Below are 18,296 nucleotides of genomic sequence, written 5' to 3'. Positions count from 1 at the left end.
CTCACCTTCCTCTACCTAATCCAGGAGACGAGTCAACGCTGGTCTGTTCCATCCGTCCAGTTCCCACTTCCCTCTTGGTATAACTCGCAGTGGCATTCTGCATCCGTGTCCTGTTTTGTCCTTGCTGCCGTGTCTGTGGACTCCTGACGCCATTGATTAAACGATCAGCAGAAAAGTCGAATATTGTAGGACTGCCTAGAAGCCCAGGTCCCCTCTCTGCACTGGGTATTGTATGTCGTATATGAGACTTGCTAGGATTCCTACAAATTCAAAAGTCATTTCAACATACGTACTATGAGATCTTCTGAGGCCTAAGTCCATACACAGAATTCAGAAGAAGTAAGATCCTTAGTCCTTGATTGCACGTTTTATTTATAAGAATGATAAATATTTGTTTGAACAGGTCATGTGAGTTAACCAAATTAACCTTTTCACTGTCTATTCTCAACTATGGCTTTATTCAAAACTACTTGAAACTGAAAAATACTGTACAAATAATCCCTGCTGATCACATGCCATCATTCGGAATATTTCATCTGAATACCCTAAATCATGGAACAGACAAGTTCTCAGCTTTCAGACAGTCCATTTACATTTAGAAACAATACATCCACTAACAAGAGCAGCACCATCTGCCCTTCGGCCTCACTTAACTTCACACTAGGTTCAACTTCACAAGTATTTTTAGGTGTTATAGAAGTAAGCAGATTAAACCCCTGCACGCAAGATAATAAAATCTTGTGTATTAAAAAATGGTTGAACTTGCCTGTTCCTGGGAGGATACTGTCTGAGTGTAGTCAATGGAGAAGCAGCAGGCTTGAAGGTTGGAGATGTGAACCCATTGATAAATCCAGCATTCGGAAATGGTGTTACCTAAAGAATATATTGTATGTTCATAATTACAAACAATCTAAGTACTATTTTTTGCTTATCACATATTTTATGACATTCTCTGCAGGGCAGTATTTAAAAGACTGGCTCAAACAGCTATAGAGAATTTGTCCAGTGCCTTGTAACCAACTCACAAAATGCTGATTATTGAGAAGACAGCCACTACATATACGCAAGTCCTGATAATTTGTTAAAAGGATTGAAAAACATTGAGCCAAAACTCATGGCTGTAAGTAATGCAACTTCACACCATACTATGCATGACTTCAGAGTACAGAGATCCTGCTTTGTCAAAGAGCCTCTAACCTATAAAGCCTGTAATTATATGTGAATCCCTCCCTAAATCCAAAAAACATCGTTTTAGTTCCTCATTCTACTTATCTTCCACATGACACCTAATAAAGCCTAGAGAGTAAGTGGATGTTAAGTGGACATCTGATTCTTTTCACATCTTGCCAACTTATTTGAAATGTGAATTAGTGCCTTGCTGCACAAAGAAGCAATATTAGGTATGCACCCACCTCAAAATCGTTTCCTATGTCTTGTATTAACAAGGTATATCAAAATTTGAAACATGTTCATAGTACATGTTTCTCCAACCTCACTAACACACTTTTCTTCGCTTTAATGTACGAATGAGTTTCATTCAGAAAACATTATTAGCAACAGCAAATGCTTGCCTGTCTTCTCCCCCTGAAAATAACTAAAATGCAGAACAGTAAGACTTCTGTGCAGCACCCTTTCTACACTTACAAAATTATGAGAAACAGCTGGGATTAAGACTGTTTCCTATAAAGGTACCTTTAGGTTTGTTTAACCTTTCTTTCAGAAGCAAATCACTAGCCAATGGAAAATAAAATCTAACACCAAAGCTGTCACGCTAAGCTACTGACAGCCTAACCTAATAAAAATGCTACCTCAGGCTCCAAAAAATGGCTATTAGGAGTTTAATACAGCTATTTTAGGAACAAAGTTTCATCCAAATACTTCTCTCTGCTTTAATAGTTTGAACTTGAACACTAAAACTCAAAGCTAGTAAGCAACTACTGAACCTAATGAAAAGACATTGAACATACTAAAGGAAAACAAGCAGGAAAAACTAGATCTTTCCTCAAATACTACTAAGTACTTGATGAAGAAGTAGGCAGTTTTAGAATTGAGGACATGTGTTGCCACATTCTAGTTTCAGAACTAAAACTGTATGCCCACATTACTGCGTGCATTTAATCTCAAATTAAACATGAGACATAACATGGTTAGTGTTTAAGTCAAAGCTTCAACCTTTGCACATAAGTATACATACAAAGTGCAACCCTGTCTCATGAGAATTATTCCTGTGTCATTGTTCATCATAGTTTCCGTTCTCCTCTCAAATAATTTCTATTCAAACATAGCTCTTCCTCTCAAAGGTGCAAGAAATATCCTATTACATTAATGTACACAAAACGCTGCTAACCAATGACAATAAGCTGCAAAACAGTGGGAGACAAAGCTCTGCCAGTTAATTTTCTGGCCTTACTGAGACAGGCACGAGACCTTTAATGCCGGCAAACTTTTAACGTCTTCCCCTAAGGGCCAGGACTAGTAAGCTTTTGGAATACAAAAAGTTCTAGAATGATGTAAGGCAGATACACACTAAGCTGTGCTTGAACCTGTGGACAATTAATCTACATCAGCGCCACCCAACTACTTTATTAACCCATAGCAAGACTGTGCAATAGTCAGTCTTGTTTATCCTAAGGAAGAATCACATTCATTGTTGCTTAATAAGGTTGCTTTCTCCTGGAATAACATTGTTCACTACACAACCTTGTCTCCCCCACATTCTTCATTCCCCTTAAAAGCCTTCCTCTGAAAAGGCCCTGGCTACCTTCCCTGTGTGTGAAGTGTTTAGCACACCAACTTTTTAATTAGCTGCTGTTCGGTACACAGGAAGTTTGTTCAAGGACACTTTAATCCTCTGCCAAAAAAAAAAAACCTCTAAAAAGCTTCTAAGTTTGAACATTGCTACCCTAGCTTTTTAGCCCTAAGGAAAGAGGCGTTTACAGAGGGGAAAAAGAGGTTCCACACAGGACAGCCTTAGTCTCCTAGTCATTACAGAAAACTATATTCATACGAGTTTTTTGTAGAGTAACAAAGGCTGACTAAAAGGGGCCAAGGCAATTCTGATGGGAATATCAGTGTTGGGAGCAGCACTACAGGATGCAGCTGACATCTCATTAGAGTATACAAAGCCTTACTGCCAGTAAGCTCTAAACTTACCTGAGCTCTAAAGGCTTACCAATAACCCCTTTAAGAAATGTTTTTAAAATTAAGCGTAATTTTTTTATTGCCAAAAAAGACGTTACTTTTGCACAGAAAATGTTTTACTTAAAGAACATGGCAAATAGGGTAATTCAACATGTTAGGGTAATTCAACGTGTCAACCTAGAACTTATTTTCCTGCTGGAAAATCAAAATACTAAGTTATCCTTATCCATGAGATACCATTAAGTTTATTCAGCACATACAAGAATTGCTTTTTCTGGTATTCATGTACATACTCTGAAGATCTAATTTCTAAAGAGGCTTTTAACCTTCACTGGAAGTAGCCTTTTAGTAAAGAAGATTTTTAGTAGTCTTTTAAGAAGTCTTTTAATAGTCTTTTAAAGAAGTCTTTTAGTAGTGAAGACTTCTACTGGTAATGGTTCATTAATATTCTTTACTAAAGAACTGCTTCAAAACCTAAAAGGTTAAAATAAATTAAAAAAATCAAATGCAGTCCAAGACCAGATACAATTTTCAAATACTTCATCTTGTACACCATGGGAAGAGCTCTGAAGCGCTGTTTTTCAAGAAGAATCAGTATCTTCAACAACTCTCTTCAGGATACATTCACTCCCTACACCTCAAGACTTCAGAATTAAACAAGAAAATAGAAAACTTTCAAAAGAATGCAACTGTTTCATAATCAAGAGACTTACCAATGAAGGGTCTAGGTAGCTGTGTGTGGCTGACCAGGCCTGTGGACCAATTAAGCTATACAATGGCAACTGCTGATGGGGACTGTATACTGGAGGTAAGTAAAAGGACGCTGCGTAACGCTGCTGCGTGTAGAGGTTCATATCCAGAGGTCTATATCCATTCTTTGGCAAAAAAGTGTTTATAGCTATAGCCTTTGCTTTTATCCTTGCCTGCAAAGCAGATTAGATTATTTATTACAGCAGCCTTTCAAATGAAATCAGAATAGTTCAAACTAGCATCTCTCAAACTTTTACTGGACACTTGTCAGTCACTGCTTTCACCTTCATGGAAGGTATGAAGGGCTGAATTTTGGTCTGATGCAGGGATGGATATACCGCTGCCAGAAAGGAGGAAAAAGTAGTATAACAGCACGTGCTATGTTTCAAAACTGATCTCCAGGTCAAACGGCTGCTGAGATCAGACCACAAATTTATGTTAAACACAGGGAGACCACCTACCCCCAAACTAGAACATACACATGCATGCCCCCCAAGAAAAGCATAAAGCTCTATTCACCTTGATCGGTTTTCCTTGGAAAGTTTTCACTTCTTCTCTCAGGTATCTGTAAGCCTTTAAAAAAAATATAAAATTTGTCAAGTATAATTTAAACAAAGGAAACTTAAGTTTTGACAGGCTAATCCTGACAGTAATTCTTGAAGTGCTTGCTAACGTTAAGACTATAGAAACACCTCATATATAATCTGCATTTAGTAAGATTTAAGTTATCATTACAGAAGTGCTTCAGTAGCATTAAAACAAGATCTTAATTCTTACCACTGAAACATTTCAATCTGTCATCCAAAATACCAATGTCCTTAGTACAAAAAATTATAGCTTTGGCCAGGAAAACAGGACATGCAAACAAGATAAAACTCTTACAGTGTGTTCAATAGTACTGATAACTGGATATTAGCCAAGGGGAAGCATTACTGGTTTTAGAGGTTTAGGTATTTTTCTCTAAATTGTTACATGGTTACAGTATAGTTTCTGTCTTGTCAGCCCACCCTTATCCCATCCTTGTCTACTCATATTCTAAACTGCTTCAAAAAAAAACCATCCAAAAAACAGCGTTACCTGCTGTGCATCGGCTTCCGATTCAAATGTGATAAACCAATTGTCATTATAGGCAAACTCACAGTTGATAAACCTAGGCAAATTATCTCCTTTGAAAAGTGCTTCAACCTCCTACAAAAAGTGGGTTTGACAAGAAGGGAGAGAAAAGGATGGGAAGAAAAAAATAAATTGATAGACAGAAGAAAACATCAATTTAAAGCACAGAACACTGGAACTCCAGTAAGAAAGATAAAAAGCTTTCAGGCTTACAAAACAGAACTGAGAACACTTCAGAACACCTGCAGTTAAGTAGTGTTAGCTCTCTCCAATCTCCCCACTAACTAGGAGAAATTCAAACAAGTGTTGTCTAAGGCCACGCTGCAAGTAGAATTAGCCTGTTCCTTTAAATCAGAGGAAAGAATCTATTTTGGCCATAGAGAAACACTTGAATTGGGTATCAAGTGCCAAAACCCACCTATTTCTACCTCCCTTGTCCCCAAAACCACACAGAAACCTGTGCATGCTGGATGGGTTACAACACCCCCCCACCCCCATCCTTTCAGCAGAAACCTTGAAACACACTTCAACTCAAGTGCCTACAGATTAATATATTTGAAACAGGCTTTATGTTAACTCAAAACCAGTCAGCTAGGTTCTACAGAAAACAACCCATGTCTTGGACTTTTTCATTTGTTTTAATCTGTTTGCACACTATTTTTGTCACAGAGTTGAGACGAGCAGCATCAAAAAACAATGAAATCTGGGAGGTCTTACAATCAGATTTTCATGCTTTATTTAAGCAGAAGCTTTTCCCATTAAGTGTGGCCAGTTGAGTCTAGATTTTCCAGTCTAGCGAATTTATACATGCAACGTATAAAACACTTCGGACCACCTCTTCTGAAAATAAAGACTGCTCAGAACTTTGCTGTTGTTAAGCATTTTAGAGTGACCACCCAGTGCTAACATGTCCAACCTGACAAACATGACAAAAGAAAATAAAACATCTGTACTATTAAAAGCTAGGTTTGAAAGGTTACATATTATGCAGAAAGCTAAAAGCAGCTCATATTTTTAAGCTATGTATTTAGCATAACTAAGTCCTTCCCTCCAATTCCTTTTAGCATTTGGTTTCATACTCCTGCTTATTAAGGCCACTTCCTTATTGTAAGTTTTTGAACTGCACTATTTTTTATTTTAGGATGAAGACTATCAAGAGAAACAACTCTTAGCACCTTTATTTTTCCTAGTAAAGTTAAAGAGGGGAAATTAAAATACCTACCCATCATCAAGAATCTTTGCCTTTTCTCCTTTTTGAAAATTCAAGGTGATTTAATCTATGTCCCAGCCACTGTTTTCCAGTCTTTCAGTTAGACATTGTCCCAGCTACATCAGAGTTTGCACTGGGTATCTTTCAAAGAATCAAGTTGCCTCCTCTCACACTCTTATTCCACAAGCCAGTGGAGCTCCTCAGTGATCTGCTAACAACTCTATCCTCAGCATTATGGAGATGTTTGCAAAGCTTTAAGTACTTTGCCCCAACAAGCTTCAAGGTGCAGCAGGGGCATTTTCTATTCTAAGACTTATCTTCCCTCATCTTCACTTGCCATTTATCCAAGGAGCTGTGCACTACGTGCATATGGATAAACCAGAGTCCAAGAAAATTAAGTTATCTCTCCCTAAGACAACATTCAGTTTTTAAGCCCCCTGCAGAGCTGTTTTACCAGTCTTCTTATATGCAACAAGCATCTATCAAATACATTTATTACACACACACATGCACCAAACCAAGGTTTAGAAATGCTGTTAGAAACTACGTAACAATGTATTGAGAAAATGTGATATGTTTATTGAAATTTGGAGGAAATCTAACTTCCAAATCCTAAGGGAAAAGCATTCTTTACTAAACAATTAAATACTTACTTCAATAGGGGTAGATTCAGGTACTTCACGTAAAATCACAATACAACGATTCTGATTTGGCCTGACTTTTTCTCCCTTCTCATCCACTTGGACTAAAGGCAATGCTAAAAGAGAAAAGACAAAATCATATTTCAGCTATCAGCAATTATAGCTCTGCACACTGAAAGATGCTGTGAACATTTTTACAAAGCAAAGCTTCTTGTACTAAAGTTCAAAATATTTGAACATCCAGAAACAAGTAGAAGATGACTGAGGATACTTTCAGACACATGAAGCTAAGTAGTCACATTCCTTAAAATCTTCACACTTTTCCTACTCTTCCATCCTTGAAACCCCCAATTTATTAGCTTTTTATTCTGAGGCATACACTGAGTCATGCTCTTTTTTGATTCCTACCTTAGTGGTTATGTCCATTAGCCTTTCCTGAGAATTTAATCTCAATTTATTAACAGAGAATCAGGTCAGAAGTGACTTCAAGGATCATCTGGTCCAATCTTCCTTGGGCAAAAGCACAAGATGTCCCATCACCTGTCCAGCTGAATCTTAGACGTAAGCAACACTGGGGAATCCACCAATTCCCTAAGACATTATTGCAGTAGCTGGTTGTTCTCATGGTGAAAAATTTTCCTCTAGTGTCCAGCTGGAATCTTCCCAGGGTTAACTTGTGCCCACTATCCCACATCTTTTTCATGGGACTCCATCTTCTTTGTACCACTCTTTAAATACCAGAACACAGTGAGAAGGTCTCCTCTGGGCCTTCTTTTCTCAATGCAGAACAAACCTAGTTCTCTCAGCCTCACGTGGCAGGCTTCTAAGTCCTTTGATCATCTTTGCGGCCCTTCTCTGAAACCCTTCCAGCCTGTCCCCATCTCTCTTGTTTAGAGGAAACTAAAACTGAACACAGTATTCCAGGTGTAGCCTGTCAAGTACCAAGTAGAACGGGATAACAACCCTATCTCTGCTGGTGATGACGTCGCTGATGCAAGTTCTTGTAGTCTGGGGTGATGTGTGCCTTGTTCCAGTCTTCTGGGGCATCCTCCAATCTCCATTACCTCTCTAGGTTTAGGGAGAATGGCCCTGCAATGACACTAGCCAGCTCTCTTAACACCTTCAGCGGATATTGTCAGGGCCTATTGATTTGTAGGGGTCAAGCTCTTGTAATAGCTCATATACAAACACTTCCTTCACTTCCACCAACCTGGATTTTTGTTCCCAAAGCCTGAGACTCAACAGTGCTGGTAAAGATAGAGGTGAACAAAGTCTGGAGAACCTCTGCCTTTTCAGCACTGATGGTGACTAATTCACCTCTCTCATGTAACAGCTGGCCAATATTTTCCTACGTTTCTGCTTGTTGTTTAAATACCTGAAGAACCCTTTCTTGTAGTTTTTGACATCTCTGGCCAATTTCAATGAGCTTTTGCTTTCTTAACTGCATCTCTGCATGTCATGGCAATACCCTTCCCTTGTAGTTCTCAACAGGTTTTTGTCCAGTTTTCCATCTCTGGTATGCTTCTGGTTTGGTTTTGAGCCAACTCACAAGCACACAGTTAAGACAAGAAAGCCTCTCACTCCACCTAGCTCTCCTATCTTTAAAGGGGATGAGCAGTTTTCATGCTTCCATGAGAGAGCTCTTGAAAAACCCCCAGCGCTTCTTAGCTCCTTTATCCTCTCTGGAAGCTTCCCATGAAATAAACTCCCAAGTGAGCTCTGAGCAAGCCAAAGTTTGTTCTTCTAATATCTAAAAACCTCTTAGTCCTAACCTGCAGTGTGCTCAGCCAGATCACCAGAATGTTATGATCACCGCAGCCAATGCTATCACTGAGATATTACACAGCAGGTTTTCTTGATTTGCGAGTAGCAAGTCCAGCAGTGCCTCATTCCTGACTGGCACATCTAACATCTGTATGAGGAAGCACTCCTCTGCGCATTCCAGGGACTTGATGGATGACATGCGAGCTGCTGTACTGTTCTTTCAACAAATGTCTGGGTATTTGAAGTCACCCATAAGAACCAAGTTCTGTTGAACCAAAGCCTGCTTAAGTGACCCAAATAACGCCTCACTGGACTTATCTCAGTTTGAAGGTCAGTAGCAGATGCCTACTCTAAGATCTCCTCTGATCTTGACCTAGAGGCATTCAGTACAGCTTCCACAATTGCCGCAGCTGACTTCTAAACATTCAGGATTCTCCTTAACATAGAGCACAACCCCTCCTTCTGTTCTTCCCTGCCTTGTCTTTATGAAACAGCCTGTAGCCACTCATTGTGATCCTCCAGTACTGTGAGTTGTCCCACCACGTTCCACAATTTAAATTCACATTATTCTCATTTACATAGGTCATTACTCAATACCTCAAACGTGAAGTAGCTTTGATAAAACTGCAGTCCTGTAATTGTGATGGTCTAAACTGGAAGCTGCTTGCTCTATTTAATACTTCACAGAAAAAAAGCATTTTATTACAGTACATTAAAAAAGGAAGAGAGATTGAAAAATCCAGATTAACAGTCCTACGGCAACAACCAAAATGCTTTCTAGCATCAAGGGACTGCTTTTTACTTACATCTCAGCACTTCAACAATCAAATCCATATCGGTACTGAGTTTCTTGACATGATCAAGGTTTGCTACTGTCATTATTGGCACATACTGATCACTGTCCATCTGTGATATAAGATACATGTCACTGGCAAGATTTTCTCTGTTGGGAGAGAAAAAAAGAGGATAGTCACAGATGTAACTTTTGCCAATGAACGTGAAACAAAACCTCACATAGTAGAAGGCAGATTCCTATACTGAATTTTGTATTCAGCACTTTCAACAACTCCCTAGTCTACCTACATAGTTTACTTCCCAGGAAATATGAAAATGTCTTTATTTTTCCTTCAGACATCTTCCTGTTCAGGCAGCACATTACCCCCACAAGCATGTAATATTGTTAAGTTCATTACTCTAAATGACCACTGAGTAATTGGCTGTGCAGGAGTACACAGATTAGAAATTGTTCTAGGTTATTAAGACATGTGTTTAGGATGCTTTTATCAAGACACAAGCACTGAGAGTAATTATGTACAAGTAAACTACTTTGACGATCTTGCATCAGTCTATACTGGAATGTGTATGATTCAGAGCCCTTAATTTATTGTTTTTGTGAGCTTTGGTGGTTTTGTTTGTTGTTGTTTTGTTGTTTGTTTTATTGATCCTTAACTTAGAATATAAAGGGATCTATAGATGCACATAAAAAAATCCTGCTTTTGTATCAATGCAAATTCTAAAATTATTAGCTTAAAAAGAAGCTTACCAAATGGCTTAAGTTTGATGCAGTTTTAATTTGCATCAAAAAACATTAGTAGCAGTCATAAAAATTCACCTGATCTGTAACTCCTTGTAAGTAATCTCGCTTTAGACCAATGTATTTGCTAGTTTAGGTTTTAGGCCTAGAAGTTTCATGTAAGATTTAAAAGGTATATCGTACAATACTCTGGAATTTACGTGTTGCTTCCCCCAAATTCTCATCCTTTCCACTCAAGTTTTAAGTGACAACTGAGAAACTATTAACACACATCCCAAACTAGGTACTAATCTTGTTACTTATCCTCCAGTTTGCTACATTTAGGTATATACATACCTAGATAAACAGAATTCCAGTGTTTTCTTCAGTAATTCTCGTAAATCTTCCTGGCCTTCTGGCTGCAACTGTTCACTTCCACCTAATAATTAAAATACTTAAATTTAGTTCTGCTATATTACACATTATGTATTTTAATCAAGCCACCATATCTATTACTGGCTGTATAACCAATAACAAGTTTTCAAATTCCATAGATGTTCATTGCATATTAGTTTACCACCCACTAAAATTGCACAGGAACACTTGTCATTCAAGGCATTACAGAAAAACCATGTCTGACCTCACTTGTTAGCTTTTTCTCTCCAAGTACATAAAAATCTGAAGCAGTTTTAGAAGAACAGTTACAAACATCTCAAAGTAAATACTGAGCTAATTATATCTGTCTTCCAGTCTTAGGAAATTAACCCATTTCTAGCTGACTAAACCCCAACTAACACAGCTGACCAATACAGCACACAAGCAATGTTATGGAGGACCTCATGTTTCTGGCCTCACTCTAAATTCCCAAAACAACTGTGAGGTGCTCAAGCCCCCTGATCATCCTTGTGGTCCTCCTCTGGACTTGCTCCAACAGCTCCATGTCTTTCTTACATGGAGGACACCAAATACTCTAAGTGAGGTCTCACAAGAGCAGAGTTGAGGGGCAGGATCACCTCCTTTGACCTGCTGGTCACGCTCCTTCTGGTGCAGCCCAGGATATAGTTGGCTTTCTGGGCTGCAAGTGCAGCCTGACAGCTCATATCCAATCACTTAACAACAGATGTGTGATCAATTCATCTCTTGGTTAAGAATGAATAATGAATTTTTTTGTTATACCTGAAAGTTTCAAAATCATCACATGAAAACACTTATTTCAGGTTCATTTTATTTTAGACTCAGTAGACTGCAGTAAGTTGAGGGTAAGCTAACTGTGTCAGTGGGAGAACTGTTTCAAGCTCAGAAGTTTCAGAGTGGATTTTAGAGGTTTATAAAACATTCAGTAACATGTTACATAAATGTAAGCTAGGTTTGGGGTTTATTTTGTATGTTTTTGTGGTTTGGGTTTAAGTATTTCACACCAGCTGCTACACTTTATACCATTCCCTTCTTCAAGTAACTTTCATCCTTCAGCTCCCCCTTCGCCTTTCTTCTTCCTATAGCAGCTTCTAATTTCCTCCCACCATTTTGTCCTTCCTGAGTTCTATTCTGATGTAATGTCAATACCTGAAAAATACACCTATCATGTACTAACCACTATTTCCCTTCCCCATCTCCTCTTTCTTCCTTGCCTAAAACCTGGCAAAAATCCATAATTATATAAATTGTTACTGGTATAAACTACAGCTGCTAACAGTTGCACTGAAGAAAAATAATGAACATTCATTAAAACAATGCAAAGAATTTAGAGTAAACTGTTGGTTATTTTAGCATTTTAAGTACAAGACTGATCTTTCAACATATTAACATTACCGCTTGAGACACAAATGATACGTGAGTTTCACCTCAGTTCCTGACCCAAGTAGAAGCATGCAACTTAGATACCTAAATGTAAATGTCTACACTAGGAACATGCATTCAGAATTAACATTTCAGAAAACACTACTCAGTTATACCCAGAACTTATAATTGATTCTGTGCTGTACATCGTATGGCCTATACTCAAACAGGAGGAGACTGGTTTCCAAATGTCTCAGCCTGAGAACAAGAGACAGAATTTTCTGGATTCTATTCACAGAGCAACAACTAAAGTGGTGCAGGTTTTTTTACAGTGGGTTTTCTGTGTATTTGTTGTTGTTTGATTGGTTTGTTTGCTTGAATGGATGCTCACTGTTCAAATCAACATTTGCTTTTTTAAAACCGAGTTCAAGCGAGTATTAGCTTTCTCTTACCTGTCTGGGTGGTTTCATGCATAGACTCATACTCGGAATGATCGAGAGCCAAAGGATTCATATCTGTCTGGTCTGACACTGAAACAACTGGTGATGGCTCCTGCAGCTCCGTCAGCACTGCATTCTGATACTTTTTGTCACCATTACCACTGGCATCCAGTTCTGTGGCAGAGATGACAAACACACTCAAAAAGCATTCCTTTTAATCACAGTACCATCATAGTTAAAACTAAATCTGAATTTTACCTTTTGCTTGAGCAACAGCTCAAAACTTTTATTCATACCTTCTTTACAAGAATCTGGAGGTTGGTCAGGTATTTCTTCCCACGTTTTGCTCACACTACCATCAGTGGCACCACTCGCTTCCAAGTGTAACATATGATTTCCCCACACCTTTGCATTGGGGTTTAATTCAGAAACCTTGGTTGACTCCTACAGAAAGAAATGTCTTTGATTATGCACTTTGTGGATGCACAGCACACATGTGTAAATACATGTAACACAGTTTCAAACAACAGCATCAGATATGCAACTCAAGATTGTATTGTTATGGGTTTTTTCCACACCTGAATATATTAACTGAATTGCCATCCCATAATCGTTTCAGGTACAAACACAATTTAATTGTGCAGCACAGAATTCACTTCCCTGATAAAGAACCTGGCCAGAAAAGGCCAGCCAAGAAAACTGTAACAAACATTCTTTGCCTTTGACAGACTAACTCAACCTGTACTTGCCCCAGACTTCAAGCAGTTCTCCAACAGATATGCTAATGCGATATTTACTATATTATCACAGTATCTGTTTCTGTGAAATAACAAAATAATTAGGAAAATGTAAGAGCACAGGGTTTGGTTTGTTTTTTCTTCCTGGACTTATGTAAACATGTAACACAGTTCTAAGGAATCATTATGAAAAACTGGAGGCAATGAGACGTGCATGACAACTTCTGTCATGACCTCAAGACAAAAAACAGCATTAACAAGCATTTAGGTAAGTTTTCCCCTAGGCAGGACAAATAGGATCAATTACCAGATCCACTTAAGTCATCTTAGGCCAGTCTCCTTTAACCTGGATCTCAAATGGACACATTTAATGGTCATATATGGTTATATATAACCATTATATAAACGGTTATATTTGTCCTTCAGAGAGATTGCTCTCTGCACTGCCAAGATTTACAGCACTTTTTTTGATAGTAACTTGAGACAGTTTTCTCTTGTTTTGCTAATGTTTGAGCAAAGCACACTCAGTTATTCCATACCCGGAATATCTTTAGCATGTTTTAATACGTTTATTATACCTGGAAAGAGTACTGCTCATACAAACACACATTTAAAAAGCGTATTAAAATTTGTTTTGTGAATTTAAGGATGCTAGGAACATGGTAAGAGTTTAAGACAGGCACTCCAAAACTCCACAAAGCTTTAATTATTCTGAAACACACACTCAAATACTCATTATCATAGTACACAGAAAGCACATCCAGAAGGTAAAAAAGATTTAAAAAATATCAAATACATCTACTGAATGATAAAGACTTGTAAAAAATGGAAGTGTTCAAATATTATGGACTTTAACATTTCTTCCTGTAAGAAGGTAAAGAGCGCTATTAACAGGCCGTAGAAATTTTCCCTGTACTGAAGTTTTAATATCAAGTTCAATTAGAATTGAGAATCTGCAGTCAAAACACTTTGCCCAATGTTTAAACTTTCACAGTAAAAGGTAAACAGAGCTAAAAAAAAAATAAAAATCCATATTCAGCAACCTTTTGAAATACTACATTCTCTGTAGAATTCGGTTTTGCTAAAGAGAGAGCAGTCAGCTTCAGAACAAAACGTGTTATATTTAACTATAATGAAACCACAGTTTGCCTTGACTTATGCAAATGCCTAGCTTCAGCTTTAAACTAAACACCAAATTAATTCTGCAGAATACTTACAAATTCATCGTTATCTTGCCATCCCCAAGTAGCAACATTTTCTGGTGCTAGCAGCTGATACGGGTATCTTCCTACTGCATATGAAGCCCCTCTTAAATCTTCAGGTTCATTCTGGAAGTTTTCACTAACTATACACAGCCTGTCACTCTTCATGGTATTGTCAGAAACTGCGTTATTGCATAAAAAGCCCATCAGATATTCACCATTACCACCAATAATGGTGTCAGAAAACAGCTGATTTGTCCCATCAGCACTGCCAGTCTGAAGACTGATGAAATGTGACCATATTTCAACGTGGGGATTTTGTCTGTCCAGTTCATAGGAGTGCTCTTGGTCACTTGGTATATCTTCCATCGGATCTAATACACACAGCTCACTGCCTCGCTGAAATCCTGAGGCACCAGGAGAGGCCCTATGTATTTCATAGGAAGGAGTAGCAGCATATTTGTCTACCTGCTCCGGGTCAACAAAAACTCCAAGCTCTTTGTTTGAGAAAATCTTGTGATCTGACTGCATCTGTTCCCAGCTTGTGGTCAAGTCATTCATTTGAGTATTTATTATGTAACTGGTACTTTTCAGTTCAGTAGTCTTGAGTTCTAAATGCTCTAAATTCCCTGTGGTAAAAGCTTCTAGATTCCCAGTTGATGTACTAAAACCAGTGAGGTTCTCCTCTTTTGAGCAGATGCTGACACACTGTTCTACTTCACTATGCTGAAGATTGCATTCATTTACATCACACACACTTTTTTCATGAGTTTCTGATTCTACTTCAGTAAAAGGTCCAACAGGAACTTGGGTGCTCCCAACCTCTGGCTCTGGATTGACACAGTGACATAACTCAATCTCTTCTACTGGTTTATCACACACATGACAACATGCATTTTGACACAATGAAGGTAAACTATTATGGGCTTTATGCAAGAGATTACCAGCATCTTCTTGATTTTTAGTGTCATCTATTAATTTTACGCTCTTGTACATAAAATTGTCCAAAGATGAAGGTACAGTGGAGTTAGAGTAATTATCCTTATCATGAGTTAAGCCTTTACTGCAATTTAAGATGGTTTTATCACAATCAATAATATTAGCATCCAAATTCTGTTTAACATTTTTGGCCTTGTTATCAATTGTCTCATTTAGGTGAGCTTCAAATTTTGTCTCTTTCATAGATTCTACTACATCCCCAACTATTTTGCCTAAATCAGTCCCCACATTCCATTGATTCTCCACTGTGTGGAAGGAGTAGGTATCCTGTTGCTCATCTTCTCTACAGTTCATGTTAATTTTATTCATACCCTCATGTTCCACAGACATAGGAGAGACACTGGTTTTGCTATCTGAATGTGAATATTCGCACAGTTTACCTTTATTCCCTGGTGACTCTTGTGAAATCTGAGATTCTAGGCTGGTTTTCTTTAGGAACATTTCATCTGTGCCTGTGTTATGTAGCTCACAAGATGTCAAAGTGCCATCACTTACCCACGATTGAGCTCTGCTCAAGCCACCAGCTTCCTCAAGCACATTGCCTTTTAGCTCAGTGATACTCACAGAGACATCTTCCATGCCACTATGGTTTGCAGCTTCTGTTGATGTCCTGTTTTCAGTGCAACCCTTAATCTGAGTTTGAAAATCAGAACTTTCTTCCAAGTTTTCGTGTATTTCCATCATACTCAAAGCTTCACTGCTATGCAAAACTGTACCTGTGCATTTCTCTTTATCTTTCAAGTATTCTTCCAAAACACTGTGATGTTCACTGGAGTCAGATGCAAGCATCTGGTCATCACCAAACATTCTTTGAAATGTTTTCTTTTCCACACTGGAGTTTACTTCACTTTCTGGCTCTAGGAAGTAGTCCTCTTCAAGTTTTTCTACATGTTGACTCACCAAAAGAGAATCCTTGTCCATTTCATGTAACTCTAATGACAATTTAAAGTTGCCCCTCATGTTATCTGCCACCTCTTTAGTATTTATTTCCCTTACAACACTCGAGGAATGCCTACTTAAACCAAATGGTACCATCTCAGAATCATGACTTTCCTCATTTTTTCCTGAATTACATACTCCAGTGCTTAATGACACACTGGAAGTACAATCACCACGTTTCATGTTTTCTGAATTAAGGGTGCATTGGTCCCCTTCAGCAGCACTTACAAATTTTACAGAATCACAAGCTCTGTGGAGAGATTCAATACAACTGACAGCATTACCTCCTGTATATACTTCCTCCTGCCGATTCTCAGGGTTGACTTCATCACATACTTTCACTATTAATCCATCTTTCACTGTACTGTCAGTATTTAACCCATGTACCTGACTCCTGTTAGCCCGGAAGTTATCATAAGATTGGATGTCTATGCTACAATATTCCTTTTCCTGTATGCTTGACCTATCCAATTTTTTATACTCAAACAGTTCTTTCTGTGAATTAAACTTAGCTTCCACATGTGTTGATTGCTGCACTGGAAATTCTCCCCCACTGTCTAGAGGTCGTGCCATGCTGCACATTCCTTCATCAGTAACAGCTGAGTTATCTATGCCTGCTGCAGTCTCTTCATGCACAGTAGCTGGCACCTCTTCAGCCCCTTTCAGATCTTCAGCATCTAAAACGCAAATACTGTAAAACTCCCTATCTTTTGTATTTTGTCTGTTGTCTACATCAAGATAGAAAAATGTTGGAGACATCTCTGTATCTGAAGCTGAAACTTTCTGTAAGCAGCCACTCTTGCAGTCTTTAACTGTTGTTTCATTCTGCCTTGAATAGTCACACGTAACTGCGTAATCCCCCTGAAAATTTCTATTTAAGGGAATTTCACCCTGTAAACCTTTGTCCACCATGTCTGGTACAGGCGAAGTACAAATACGATCAAACAAGCAATGCTCTTCTGCAGCTACATTTCCATTATTAATACTACTATTAATATTTTCTACATAGTTCATATGCTGACCTTTAGCGCTGTTAGATTTTTTAGATGCTCCTTTTTGAATAACCGTATCTTTCTTTTCTTCAGTTTTCTGCAGATTTCCATACCTACCAGAGACCTTCAGAAGGTGACTAAAGGAATTAAAGAAGCTAAAAGGTCCATCATACGCCCTCCTAGAGCTCTCACAAGGAGTATTCTCCATGCTTTTATATGATAGATATTTTGCTTTTCTATCCCAGACCCCAAATTTAGAATTTGACTCTCTGCAATCATCGTCACGAATATGTTCAATGCCGACTACTGCAGCTGCCCCATTAGCCGTCCTTCCCCCTGTATGCAGATCCTGGCTTTTCACAGTTCTTAAAATCGAAGATAAAGTTTTACTTATCCTTGACTTTGGTGCTTCCTCTTCCACAGATTTTGGTAACAAGCTGGTTTTCTCCTCATTTGTGCTGTTACTCAATTCTTTACTGAAGCAGCAACCCATGTTTAGTAAGTCGTGTCAGAGGAGTCTTCTCATTGCAAATCACCTTCCTTTGTACACTAACTTTCTACTGCTACTGAGGAGACAAGCTAACACCCAGCTGCCAAAAATAGCACACTTTAGAACCATGCCGGGGTTCATATGTCATTGCCACTCAAACTCCAAATCCCAGTTGCTGAGCAATGTTTTGGTATTTCATCAAGCCAAATAATTCTAGTGAGATTACAGTCCATTTACAACTATTACCAAGTCCTATGAACTTCCATTGTTTAGTTTCCTGAAGAGCTTCCTTTATTCAAATCACTGGAATATTTAAATGAGATCTTTCACAATGTCCACATGTGCCAAAAACATGCTCACCTTCATATTTAGTACATCTCCCACTTTCCATACAAGGATAAATGCATTCTGGCTTCACGTGTTTAAATCCATTTGGAAGACTAAACTAGTGGAAGCTATTAGATCAAACATACTTTGGATCATTTTCTCCTTCCCCTCCCTTCCCCCAGAGTTGAACCTACACCAAGATTACTTCTTTAGGAAAAGCAGGCTAAAGATAGATAAGGCCTCATGTACTCCATTGAACAGT

The 18,296-nt window shown here is 38.4% G+C and overlaps 1 protein-coding gene across 6 annotated transcripts in view; it reads right to left on the bottom strand.

Moving 5' to 3' along the window:
* LARP4B (La ribonucleoprotein 4B) overlaps positions 1-18,296 on the bottom strand; it is a 55,061-nt gene that overhangs the window by 11,309 nt on the left and 25,456 nt on the right. For 2 of the 6 annotated variants that reach the window (XM_057416438.1, XM_057416439.1), the window contains exons 1-11: positions 14,303-17,902; positions 12,645-12,792; positions 12,361-12,522; positions 10,490-10,571; positions 9,426-9,562; positions 6,868-6,971; positions 4,969-5,079; positions 4,411-4,464; positions 3,855-4,064; positions 767-873; positions 6-260 (exon numbers count right to left, since the gene is read on the bottom strand). In XM_057416438.1, coding sequence (XP_057272421.1) covers positions 6-260; positions 767-873; positions 3,855-4,064; positions 4,411-4,464; positions 4,969-5,079; positions 6,868-6,971; positions 9,426-9,562; positions 10,490-10,571; positions 12,361-12,522; positions 12,645-12,792; positions 14,303-17,710 — 4,778 coding nt within the window. In that variant the 5' untranslated portion in view covers positions 17,711-17,902. Of the gene's footprint in view, positions 1-5; positions 261-766; positions 874-3,854; positions 4,065-4,410; positions 4,465-4,968; positions 5,080-6,867; positions 6,972-9,425; positions 9,563-10,489; positions 10,572-12,360; positions 12,523-12,644; positions 12,793-14,302; positions 17,903-18,296 lie in introns of those variants that run through there. The other 4 variants (XM_057416441.1, XM_057416442.1, XM_057416444.1 and 1 more) reach the window with 4 other exon arrangements.

Source organism: Pezoporus wallicus, unplaced genomic scaffold, assembly GCF_028554395.1.
Source record: "Pezoporus wallicus isolate ANWC-B61680 ecotype Strahan unplaced genomic scaffold, APGP_CSIRO_Pwel_v1 contig_3847, whole genome shotgun sequence".
Taxonomy (NCBI): Eukaryota; Metazoa; Chordata; class Aves; order Psittaciformes; family Psittacidae; genus Pezoporus; species Pezoporus wallicus.
This window is presented reverse-complemented; position numbering and strand designations above follow the sequence as displayed.